At 39.2% G+C, this 12,970-nt stretch overlaps 2 protein-coding genes across 2 annotated transcripts in view; both read left to right on the forward strand.

Annotated features, from left to right (window-relative positions):
* Nucleotides 1–326: 326 nt before the first annotated feature.
* LOC113014663 (pro-opiomelanocortin-like) lies at nucleotides 327–2,357 on the forward strand. The gene is made up of 3 exons (XM_026156332.1): nucleotides 327–379; nucleotides 1,188–1,318; nucleotides 1,824–2,357. Exons 2-3 carry the CDS (start codon nucleotides 1,202–1,204, stop codon nucleotides 2,355–2,357), a joined length of 651 nt encoding a protein of 216 aa, XP_026012117.1. The 5' UTR covers nucleotides 327–379; nucleotides 1,188–1,201.
* Nucleotides 2,358–8,730: 6,373 nt separating this feature from the next.
* Nucleotides 8,731–12,970, forward strand: part of LOC113015141 (immunoglobulin kappa light chain-like) — a 175,437-nt gene continuing 171,197 nt past the window's right edge. The window contains exons 1-2 of the mRNA XM_026157078.1: nucleotides 8,731–8,825; nucleotides 9,760–10,065. Of these exons, the coding sequence (XP_026012863.1) occupies nucleotides 8,731–8,825; nucleotides 9,760–10,065 (401 nt within the window). The remainder of the gene's footprint in view (nucleotides 8,826–9,759; nucleotides 10,066–12,970) is intronic.

Here is a 12,970-nt window from a genome sequence, read left to right on the forward strand (position 1 = left end):
TTTAAAAGTCCATAAATCAGGCTTTTAATTAAACATATATTTTTTTCAGCAATCACAGACAAACCTGTTAGTTGTGAGAGATTCAGAGATATTTCTGTGGGATTTTAGATGTGACCTGTCAGACATTTAAAAAATATATAAATAATATCCGACTGCTTTTCCAAGAAAGTTTAGCCCTGCGAGCTTGAACGAAAGAACGATGAGTGTCCCTGTTTGGAGGGGTCGAGCGATGGGAGGAAGTAAGAACGTCATCATTGGTATGTTTGTGCTTTGGTGACAGAGTATAAAATCAGTCAGTGCATCAGAGGAACAGAGCAGCAGAAATCTGTTTCACTGCTAAACAAAAAACTGCATCAGACAGAGAGTCAGAGGGCAGGTGGTGAGTGTCTTCATTATGTGTTGTTATTTATTTACTTTATAGTCTTTTATTTATTTTAATATTCTAAGATATAACAGCTAAAGCAAAAGCAACAGAACAGATTGTTTATATGTAATGAAGATAATTTTATATTAAAAATTTCAGCATTTCACAGTGATGTGAATGTTTGAGAGAATTGTACTTTGTTACTCTGTTGCATAATTTCTTAATTTTTTATTTTATTTAAAAAAAATGCATTAACTTAACATAAAAAAGTGAAAAAGTGGTTTCTCTGATGTTTGATTGGTATAAATGTAATGTTTAGAAATGCATACTGCGTATAAATACAGCAGTGCAATGACACATGTCGCAAGTTTTTGATAGAAGACAACATGAAAAAAATGTGTCATTTAAAAAATTATTTTATGCCTGATTCACATTTTCATTCCATTGTTTGACATTTACTTCTTACTTCTGTCATGTGAAATTTTGTTCATGTATGTTTTCATTCTGTCTCCCTGTGGAAATATGGGACTATATATATATATATATATATATATAACTCTGTAGAGTTTAGAAACTAGAATATTGGTGAATATATCGAAAGAAATTTGAGAATAATTTGATTTTTGCACTATAAATGTCTTACCTTTTGACCTCTTAACCTAACCTATTGTTTAATTACAATTATCTTATCTTATCTTATCTTATCTTATCTTATCTTATCTTATCTTATCAGAGTGCATTTTGGAAGAAGACACTGATTTAAAGCCAGGATGAACTTAACCTGACTGTAACTGTGGTTGTCTTGTACTGTGTATTTCAACAGCAGATGCACAGAGAATGTGTCCTGTGTTGCTATTGGTGGCTGTAATAGTAGTGGGCGTGGCCAGAGGAGCTGAAAGTCAATGCTGGGACCATCCCGTCTGTCAGGAGGTCAACTCAGAGAGGAGCATGATGGTAAACGCACACACACTGAGGCTGAACCAAAGCTGTGAAACTGCAGGCCAAGAAGAGCTGAGGATAAATAGTGAGAAGTGAGAAGTTTACCGTGCACAGATGATTTTAAGGGCCCAAGGTTGCATACAGACAGATTTGTCAGTGCTGCTGACCAAGTAGAATTACAGAGGTGATTCCACCATTCAGCGTTTCTGATCGATAACTGACGTCTTGATGTAAAATGTTATAGAAATGACAGAAAACGAGGAACAGAAGACCATAAATTCAAGGCCACAAACAAATCATTAATTTGATGCAGCATCATGATGGACTGTATATAAGAGATGAGTCACTGTGAAGTCATTTACTGGGTTTCACTGGTAGACTCAGCATGGGTGGGTTTTCATCCTGGGACGCCTGAACTCCCATCATTTGAGATTGGAGCAAAGGGAATTATGGGAAAACGTTATCATCTAAAATTTGGTCAGATGATAGCCTTTGATGGTTTGCACGTTTTGTCCTGCAGGAGTGTATTCAGCTTTGCCACTATGAAAACAACGAGAAGCCCATCATCCCTGGTGATGCCCACCTGCAGCCTCCTCCCCCATCGGGCCCTCTTTCTCTTTTACCTTTCCCTCCGCCCTTCTTCTCCTCTCCTCAGGCCAAACGCTCCTACTCCATGGAGCATTTCCGCTGGGGGAAGCCTGTTGGGCGAAAACGCCGCCCGATTAAAATCTATACCACCAACGGTCTGGAGGAGGAGTCGGCGGAGCTTTTCCCCGGTGAGATGAAAAAGCGGGAGCTCGCTGGTGAGATGATGAGGATGGACGATAACGAGGGGAAGTTAGCAGAGGGGGGCCAGGAGGAGGTGCCAGATGACAGCCATGAGAAAAAAGATGAAATGTACAAGATGAAGCACTTTCGCTGGGGCGGCCTGCCGGCAAGCAAGCGTTACGGCGGGTTCATGAAGAGCTGGGACGAGCGCAGCCAGAGGCCGCTGATCACGCTCTTCAAAAACGTCATCAACAAAGAAGCCCAGGAGGAGAAGAGGGAGCAGTGAGGAGGGAGAAAAGAGGGAGGGATGGCGAGAAGACGAGCAGACAGAAAAGTTTTATTCACAACTGCAAACAAGTCCTGTGACTAAATACAAGATGTGTTTTTGGTCATCGCCACATTATGACAGGGTTATTAATCCACGAGCGCCACATGATGTAATACGTCCATGAGCAGGAAATATGAAATTATTTGAATACCCCAGTTTTCCAAGTTTTTGGATATTTTGATTCAAAACACGGTAACCACCAAATATTACCAGATCCAATCAGCCTTTCTGTACAAAACAACGTTGGGGCTGCTTTCCATTTGTTTGAGCTGAATAACCAACGAGGAGAGAAAAGAACAAAGGGAAAGAGAGTGGTCTCATGTCACTCAGGTTAATAATGTTGTCTTATTCAGGGGTAAACAAGGAACAGTATCTTTCCCATCATGTTTGTAAGTCCCTGCCTCCCAGACTGATACACTGGACCTAACACAGAGTTCTCGATGCTTCAGAAGAGTCAGAACTTTCATTGAGGTCATTACACTGCTGTCATTATAATCCCCCAGAACAAAAGTACAGATTTAGTTTTATTGTGACAGATAATGTCCAATGGAAACTAACAGCTCGCTCAGTGAGATGCAAGTAATAAAAAGGATTATTATTAGTATTATTTTTTTAAAATCTTTGTCATCTTTGTGCCAGAAATGAGAAAGAAACACAGAAAGAAGATGAGCGAGAGAGAGTGGGTGAGAAGAAATGTTTCATATAATGCAAAAAACCCTGTAAATCGCATAAAAACATAAAGATGTTTGCAAGCAAAAAATACAATGCATGTTGTTTTTCTATCTGATTCAAAGAAAAATACAATTTATAAAAACTATATAATAAAGATTATTCCTCACGCATTTACATTATAGCCATATGATGAATAACTGATTATAGTGAGTGCTTCAGTAACAGCTCTGAGCAGCACGTGTGTGTAATACCACACACAGGCCACAAGAGAGCAGCACTGTTATACAGCTTTACAGACACGTCCACGGCTGATCAATTGAAAGGTTTATTGTGCTTTATTAATAAATTAAGTGCTTTACATGTGACACATTTCACAGAAGTCGAGCTCAATAAAGAAGCTTCAAGAAAAAAGCATAGAGTCAAACCAAGGACATTACTCCTGCAACATGAGCATTGTCTACGCAGCCAGAGGTATTTATCTTAATTTTAATTAAAATCATCAAAGGTTGCTGAGTTTTCTTCTGATTTTCAAGCATTTTAGTTTTATACAAATGCTAGAACTGTATTTATGACTTAGCTCAGTTTAAAATGAGATTTAACTGACAGATTTGCTTCATCATTTTAAGGGATGAAGGGTCCTGTCCTGGCAACGTCTGACTAGAAACTAGAGCAGCAGATGAGTCACAGAGTCCCTCCTTACTCAGTACTATGTTAACAGTCTTTACAGAAAGACGTTTAGACATTTAGAGAAATTAGGATTACAGGAAAAACTGGAAATTTAATTCATTGGGATTTTCAACATATTTTGGTTGGCTCGTGTGATGGGGCACGCAATCAATGGTGGATCAATGTCCCTCTTAAGGGAAAATCTGTGACTTTCCACCATTTGCCTTTTAGAACCAAAGAAACTTCTCGGATGAAACATCCTCAAGAACTTACAGAGGTCCAGTCGCTTTATTTCCAGACTCCTAAGATAAATAACTAATAACACATTTTACGATGATTTATGAATACCAAAGTATAAGTCCACGGTCATTAAGTGTGATCCTTTACATAAATTTTAGTCAGACGTAATGAATCCTATGTGAAGTGTGTCCCTGTTGAATATGGTCCAGTGGGTTGTACCTTCACTTACTTTTAGTCTGCAGCAAATCTATTAGTATATTTACATAAAGATTGTGTTATTCTACCCCACGCATAATCAGCAATTATAGCAGACTTTTTTCTTAAATAGACAAATGTGCACAAATTATAATTATTAAATTACAGAAATGAAAAATTAATAACTAACGATATTTTCTTGCTATCTGAAAAATTTACACTTGGTGAAGTATTAACATTTTTTCATGCAAATTTTTGTATATGGATGGATTACTGTGCAAAAAAAGGCATTTCCATAGAGAGGCACTTTGCATCAGCAGCACCATGCTCCAGTGCTCTGGGAGAGTTTATAGTCCTGAGAGTTGAACACTGGATGACTGACAGCTGTCCTTCATCACAACAGAAGCCACAGAAATCCTCCTCATCAAAAACATGACTTTGATCTGCGTCCTCATCTGGACTCTCCTCTGCTGCTGCTTCACAGGTAAAGTCCAGAGAATCAAACTCCTCTCCTCTATCAACATCTGTCCCTCTGAAATGAAGCCCACAAAACCATGAAGCTGCTTTATGTTTTTGTCTCTGTGTCCTCAGAGTCCAGAGGACAGATCACAGTGACTCAGCCTGGAGCAGTGAGCTCTGCTGTGGGAGCAACTGTGAGCATCAAGTGTACGACCAGTCAGAATGTTTATGACTCTAAGCGTTTAGCCTGGTACCAACAGGTAGATGGAAACTCCCCCAAACGTCTCATTCACTCTGCTACCACTCGAGATTCAGGGATTCCAGCTCGTTTTACAGGCAGTGGATCAAACTCTGACTTCACTCTGACCATCAGTGGAGTCCAGGCTGAAGATGCAGCAGTTTATTACTGTCAGAGTTTTCACTATCCTAACAGTCAAGCTGTGTTCACACAGTGAAAAACAGTCGTACAAAAACCTCCCTCAGTCAGACTGAACAGAAACTGAAGTGACTGCTGCAGCTGGAAGATACTGCAGAGACTGATACAGTTCACTGAGGACACACACACACACACACACACACACACACACACACACACACACACACACACACACACACACACACACACACACACACACACACACTCATAGAGTGAAACTGTAATTGATGGTACTCCAGTCAAATGAGCTGATATAAAAAAAAAAACACAAAGGAAATTTCACAATGCATCATAATGAAAAATAACATTTTGTTTGACTGAAAAGAAAACATGACATTACTCAAAAAAATTTCATTTTAATTAAGTCTTCAAAGTCAGCGAGTCACTGTAATACATCTCTTTGACAGTAACAAATTCAGCTTCCAATGAAAACATGAAGTTAGAATTAGTAAAATAATTAAATTTCCCCTTCTGTCTTTTTTCACTGTTAAATTCTAGCTTCAATGATTACTTTGTCTTAAACTGGAATATTGGATCATCCTATAATTTGAAACTGAATTGTCCTTGTGTTTAAATAGTCTTGACAAGCACTGGACATCTTCAAAACCTAGTGCTGATTACGGCCGACCTGGACTAGAGACTAAAACATAACTGAACATCCCATCACATCCACAGTGAACATGATAATATAGCCACATTACAACTACTTGACTATGTTACACCTGACAAACTATCACTGTTAATATTCAGGGAGAAAACTACCACAGTACAAAGCAAAACTTGAGAAATCCTTCACCTTCACCAGTACACCCGTGTGGTTAAATCATAAACTTAATTCAACAATGGAGTTTTCCATCTGAACTAAGTTTCCTCTCAGGATGTTAGGCTGACCGTAAACATGTTCTCTTGTCTTTTACTTTTGAATCTGTGTTTTGTTGAATGTTCTTGATTAAGGTAAGTCACACTTTCCTGATGTTGCCAACTTCCGTCACAAGGTGGCAGTATGGCAACGAACAGCAGTTACTACTTCCAGATTTCACCAAGTCCATCTTTGTCTATGGTTTTATCTCATGTTTGTTTAACTTTGGGATCATGTTTGGTCTGTACTGAGCTGGAGATGCATGCTTTAAGTTCTTGCTGTTGATGTTAGTGATCGGTGCCTACCGCTCAGGCTAGAGACCATCACGTCCTTACATGTGAAACAAGAAGCAGAATCTGCAGTCTCCAGTGTATGGAAGCCCGTTTCCGCCACTAAATAAAAACAAAAAAGCTAGTATCCATAACTCGAAATTTCGAGAAAAGTAACTCGAAATTTCAAGAAATATAACTCAAAATTTCAAGTTACTTTTCTCAAAATTTCGAGTTACTTTTCTCAAAATTTCGAGTTAGCTCTGCCAATCAAAAATATACGTGAATGAGGTCCCTTTCTTGTTACCCGGAAGCATATGGCGCAGAGGAACGCGCACTCAAAAACGGATCGCAACAAATTGGCGCTTTCACGAGTACGTTTGCTGATAGTAACACCATGTGATTCAGCTAATAACACAGGGATTTCATCATTTGTGAAGCCAGGCTGAAAACACTCAGCAATCTGTGCATTCACGACTGGATGTAATACCTAGCTTAGCTGTAGCATTTGTAGCTGAGGGCTTCAGCTTCCGGGTAACGAGGAAATGACATCATTCACATAGATTATTGATTGGCAGCGCTAACTCGAAATTTAGAGTTACTTTTCTCAAAATTTTGAGTTAATAAATCGAAATTTCGAGTTAATATGTCGAAATTTCGAGAAAGTAACTCAGAATTTTGAGAAAATAACTTGAAATTTTGAGTTATGGATCCTTTTTTTTTTTTTAGTGGCGGAAACGGGCTTCCATACTAGTGTGTCCAACGTCAGTGTTGGGTTTATCTAGGCACAAACCCCGCTGGAACACGAGACCAACTAACTGCACGACAAAACAAGTCAAGACAGAGCTCTTTGTCTTTGTGGCTCGTGAGAGAAGTCAGTCAAAGCTGAGGAAAAGATTCCTTCACCTGAACTCAACCAACTTCGCCTGATTCCTTCGCTACAGCCCTTTTTATTGTCAGCAAGCAATCATTCATGAATATGCAATTACAAATACACGTGACATTCTTAAGCAACATCTCTGAACAACATCAGTGTCTGTGTGTGGGTGAATGTGTGTGTGTGTGTGTTTCCAGCCAAACTATACACAGTCATACGACCTTTGAATGAACTTAAACTGTATGCAGAAAAGCGGAAGTAAACGTCTTACTAAAATATAAAAACATGAACCTGCAATAGGTCATGTCTCAAATACATATTTAAAGGTGTGACCTCTCGAACCTTTAAGAAAATGGAACCGTCTGGTTTCAAAAGCTATAATAGAATTATAACATCGAGACTGCTTCCTCTCATCTGATGGTACACAAGCGCACACAGAATCTTATCAGACCTAACAAGGATCTGATTTTTATCAGCATACAAATGTATATATATATATTTCTAAGCATAAATGACAATATAAAAACATCAATTCCAACAGTCAGCATGTGAAACTGCTGTGAAATCCAGAAATCAAATTATCAAAACAATGATAATCAATTCAGATTTTTTCTTCTACTTTGAAACAGCATTAATAATAATAATGGATTGCATTTATATAGCGCTTTTCGAGACCCTCAAAGCGCTTCACACTCTCACATTCACACACTGGTGGAGGCAGCTACAGTTGTAGCCACAGCTACCCTGGGGCAGACTGACAGAAGCGAGGCTGCCATATCGCACCATCGGCCCCTCTGGCCAACACCAGTAAGAGGCAGGTGAAGTGTCTCACCCAAGGACACAACAACCGAGACTGTCCAAGCCAGGCTCGAACCGGCAACCTTCCGAGTGCAAGATGAACTGCCAACTCTTGAGCCACGATCACCGCACATTAGACTAAATACATAAAGAAATCACTACAGTAGAAGCTGTTGTGGAACCTTCAATCAAGTCATGTTTTAAACAGTTGAAATTTTTTTGTTGAAGTATGGAGGTTTGTTCAGTTTTGCTTAAATGGGTCAAATGCTTTGTAAATAACATTTGTTTGGTGACTCATTTTCAGCCAAAGTGCCTTTTTTGTTTCTAGGGAGTAGAAGGGAGTTTCAAAATGTCACTTCTAAATATAATAGTTTTTTTTAAAAATGCATAAATAATTTCTATTTGCAAACAATAATGAAAACATTTCAGAAAAAAATAGTTTTATTACTTCACAAAGCTTTCAGTAGTTTGGCCTCTAAGTACATCTCTGACATACTCACTGTTTACAACCCCGTCAGCCTCTCAGGTCAACAGATGCAGATCTTTTAAATGTTCCCAGAATTAGAACTAGGTGTGCTGACGGTGCTTTCAGTTACTGTGGTCGTCTGATTTTCATCCTTGCTGACCTAAATTCAGTTATATCTGTGCACATTTAAATGCATGATTTTTCAGCTTCTATTTTCAAGTGCAAAGTTCTGTAAAAATATTTTTGAAAACAGATCACTGACGAACTGCACCATGTGTGACCTCTGTATTGTGTCTTCTCAGGCCTTTAAATGAATGAACGGGGTCAGGTCGATTTTGCAGCAACAGCCCTTTTTATTCAGCATCTGCATTCACAACAACAGGCAACAAGTAGAATGGTTTTAACTCTTGCGGACAATCAGCGTGAGCCCTCTACAGAAATCCTCCATTACTCTGAGGATTGCATTTACACTGGCAGTGTGATCATATAGTGGTTAAATCTATGCAAATAAAATAGAAGAATCTTAACAGAAATAATCTGCAACTTAAATTTCCTGAACAAAAGGAATACAGAAAAATACTAAAACATATTTAAGCTACATTAAGGTGCTTCCTTAGAGCTGTACATAAAATAATGTATATCATACTCTAAACAGTAGTGCACAGTCACATACCTGCATTCATTACAAAGGGAAACAAGTAGAATGGTTTTAATTCTTGTGGACAATCAGCGTGGGCCCTGTGTGAAAATGCGGCATCAGAGTTAGCTAGCTATACTCCAGTCTCTTTACTGATAAACAAGTCTCACATAAACAAACGTTTAACCCAACATAAGGATTTAAGAAATAACCAATAAATAAATAATGTTTAACCAAAAATAACTGGGTCAACTTGTATTACTGTTACAGCTAGCAACATGATTTTTCTGTCCACCACATTTGCACATTCGTTACCTCTTTGGGAATCCTCCATTACTCTGAGGTTTACCCAGAATTCCTTGCACTTGGTGGTTACTGCAGGTTGACATTTGCAACAGTAGGTGGTGCCAATGTCCCATTTAGCGGGATTTAACTTGAACCTTATGTCTATGTCACACATGCACTGGACTGAGTCAACAAATTTCCATAGAGAGGCACTTTGCATCAGCAGCACCATGCTCCAGTGCTCTGGGAGAGTTTATAGTCCTGAGAGTTGAACACTGGATGACTGACAGCTGTCCTTCATCACAACAGAAGCCACAGAAATCCTCCTCATCAAAAACATGACTTTGATCTGCGTCCTCATCTGGACTCTCCTCTGCTGCTGCTTCACAGGTAAAGTCCAGAGAATCAAACTCCTCTCCTCTATCAACATCTGTCCCTCTGAAATGAAGCCCACAAAACCATGAAGCTGCTTTATGTTTTTGTCTCTGTGTCCTCAGAGTCCAGAGGACAGATCACAGTGACTCAGCCTGGAGCAGTGAGCTCTGCTGTGGGAGCAACTGTGAGCATCAAGTGTACGACCAGTCAGAATGTTTATGACTCTAAGCGTTTAGCCTGGTACCAACAGGTAGATGGAAACTCCCCCAAACGTCTCATTCACTCTGCTACCACTCGAGATTCAGGGATTCCAGATCGTTTTACAGGCAGTGGATCAAACTCTGACTTCACTCTGACCATCAGTGGAGTCCAGGCTGAAGATGCAGCAGTTTATTACTGTCAGAGTGAACACTATCCTAACAGTCAGTGGGTGTTCACACAGTGAAAAACAGTCGTACAAAAATCTCCCTCAGTCAGACTGAACAGAAACTGAAGTGACTGCTGCAGCTGGAAGATACTGCAGAGACTGATACAGTTCACTGAGGACACACACACACACACACACACACACACACACACACACACACACACACACACACACACACACACACACACACACACACACACACACACACACACACTCATAGAGTGAAACTGTAATTGATGGTACTCCAGTCAAATGAGCTGATATTAAAAAAAAAACACAAAGGAAATTTCACAATGCATCATAATGAAAAATAACATTTTGTTTGACTGAAAAGAAAACATGACATTACTCAAAAAAATTTCATTTTAATTAAGTCTTCAAAGTCAGCGAGTCACTGTAATACATCTCTTTGACAGTAACAAATTCAGCTTCCAATGAAAACATGAAGTTAGAATTAGTAAAATAATTAAATTTCCCCTTCTGTCTTTTTTCACTGTTAAATTCTAGCTTCAATGATTACTTTGTCTTAAACTGGAATATTGGATCATCCTATAATTTGAAACTGAATTGTCCTTGTGTTTAAATAGTCTTGACAAGCACTGGACATCTTCAAAACCTAGTGCTGATTACGGCCGACCTGGACTAGAGACTAAAACATAACTGAACATCCCATCACATCCACAGTGAACATGATAATATAGCCACATTACAACTACTTGACTATGTTACACCTGACAAACTATCACTGTTAATATTCAGGGAGAAAACTACCACAGTACAAAGCAAAACTTGAGAAATCCTTCACCTTCACCAGTACACCCGTGTGGTTAAATCATAAACTTAATTCAACAATGGAGTTTTCCATCTGAACTAAGTTTCCTCTCAGGATGTTAGGCTGACCGTAAACATGTTCTCTTGTCTTTTACTTTTGAATCTGTGTTTTGTTGAATGTTCTTGATTAAGGTAAGTCACACTTTCCTGATGTTGCCAACTTCCGTCACAAGGTGGCAGTATGGCAACGAACAGCAGTTACTACTTCCAGATTTCACCAAGTCCATCTTTGTCTATGGTTTTATCTCATGTTTGTTTAACTTTGGGATCATGTTTGGTCTGTACTGAGCTGGAGATGCATGCTTTAAGTTCTTGCTGTTGATGTTAGTGATCGGTGCCTACCGCTCAGGCTAGAGACCATCACGTCCTTACATGTGAAACAAGAAGCAGAATCTGCAGTCTCCAGTGTATGGAAGCCCGTTTCCGCCACTAAATAAAAACAAAAAAGCTAGTATCCATAACTCGAAATTTCGAGAAAAGTAACTCGAAATTTCAAGAAATATAACTCAAAATTTCAAGTTACTTTTCTCAAAATTTCGAGTTACTTTTCTCAAAATTTCGAGTTAGCTCTGCCAATCAAAAATATACGTGAATGAGGTCCCTTTCTTGTTACCCGGAAGCATATGGCGCAGAGGAACGCGCACTCAAAAACGGATCGCAACAAATTGGCGCTTTCACGAGTACGTTTGCTGATAGTAACACCATGTGATTCAGCTAATAACACAGGGATTTCATCATTTGTGAAGCCAGGCTGAAAACACTCAGCAATCTGTGCATTCACGACTGGATGTAATACCTAGCTTAGCTGTAGCATTTGTAGCTGAGGGCTTCAGCTTCCGGGTAACGAGGAAATGACATCATTCACATAGATTACTGATTGGCAGCGCTAACTCGAAATTTAGAGTTACTTTTCTCAAAATTTTGAGTTAATAAATCGAAATTTCGAGTTAATATGTCGAAATTTCGAGAAAGTAACTCAGAATTTTGAGAAAATAACTTGAAATTTTGAGTTATGGATCCTTTTTTTTTTTTTTAGTGGCGGAAACGGGCTTCCATACTAGTGTGTCCAACGTCAGTGTTGGGTTTATCTAGGCACAAACCCCGCTGGAACACGAGACCAACTAACTGCACGACAAAACAAGTCAAGACAGAGCTCTTTGTCTTTGTGGCTCGTGAGAGAAGTCAGTCAAAGCTGAGGAAAAGATTCCTTCACCTGAACTCAACCAACTTCGCCTGATTCCTTCGCTACAGCCCTTTTTATTGTCAGCAAGCAATCATTCATGAATATGCAATTACAAATACACGTGACATTCTTAAGCAACATCTCTGAACAACATCAGTGTCTGTGTGTGGGTGAATGTGTGTGTGTGTGTGTTTCCAGCCAAACTATACACAGTCATACGACCTTTGAATGAACTTAAACTGTATGCAGAAAAGCGGAAGTAAACGTCTTACTAAAATATAAAAACATGAACCTGCAATAGGTCATGTCTCAAATACATATTTAAAGGTGTGACCTCTCGAACCTTTAAGAAAATGGAACCGTCTGGTTTCAAAAGCTATAATAGAATTATAACATCGAGACTGCTTCCTCTCATCTGATGGTACACAAGCGCACACAGAATCTTATCAGACCTAACAAGGATCTGATTTTTATCAGCATACAAATGTATATATATATATTTCTAAGCATAAATGACAATATAAAAACATCAATTCCAACAGTCAGCATGTGAAACTGCTGTGAAATCCAGAAATCAAATTATCAAAACAATGATAATCAATTCAGATTTTTTCTTCTACTTTGAAACAGCATTAATAATAATAATGGATTGCATTTATATAGCGCTTTTCGAGACCCTCAAAGCGCTTCACACTCTCACATTCACACACTGGTGGAGGCAGCTACAGTTGTAGCCACAGCTACCCTGGGGCAGACTGACAGAAGCGAGGCTGCCATATCGCACCATCGGCCCCTCTGGCCAACACCAGTAAGAGGCAGGTGAAGTGTCTCACCCAAGGACACAACAACCGAGACTGTCCAAGCCAGGCTCGAACCGGCAACCTTCCGAGTGCAAG

This window comes from Astatotilapia calliptera, chromosome 22 (assembly GCF_900246225.1).
Source record: "Astatotilapia calliptera chromosome 22, fAstCal1.2, whole genome shotgun sequence".
Classification (NCBI taxonomy): Eukaryota; Metazoa; Chordata; class Actinopteri; order Cichliformes; family Cichlidae; genus Astatotilapia; species Astatotilapia calliptera.

Coding starts and splice junctions, on each gene's coding strand:
- LOC113014663 (XM_026156332.1), top strand. CDS start 1,202: ATGTGTCCTGTGTTGCTATTGGTGGCTGTAATAGTAGTGGGCGTGGCC. Junction 1,319..1,823: donor ACTCAGAGAGGAGCATGATG/GTAAACGCACAC, acceptor TTTGTCCTGCAG/GAGTGTATTCAGCTTTGCCA.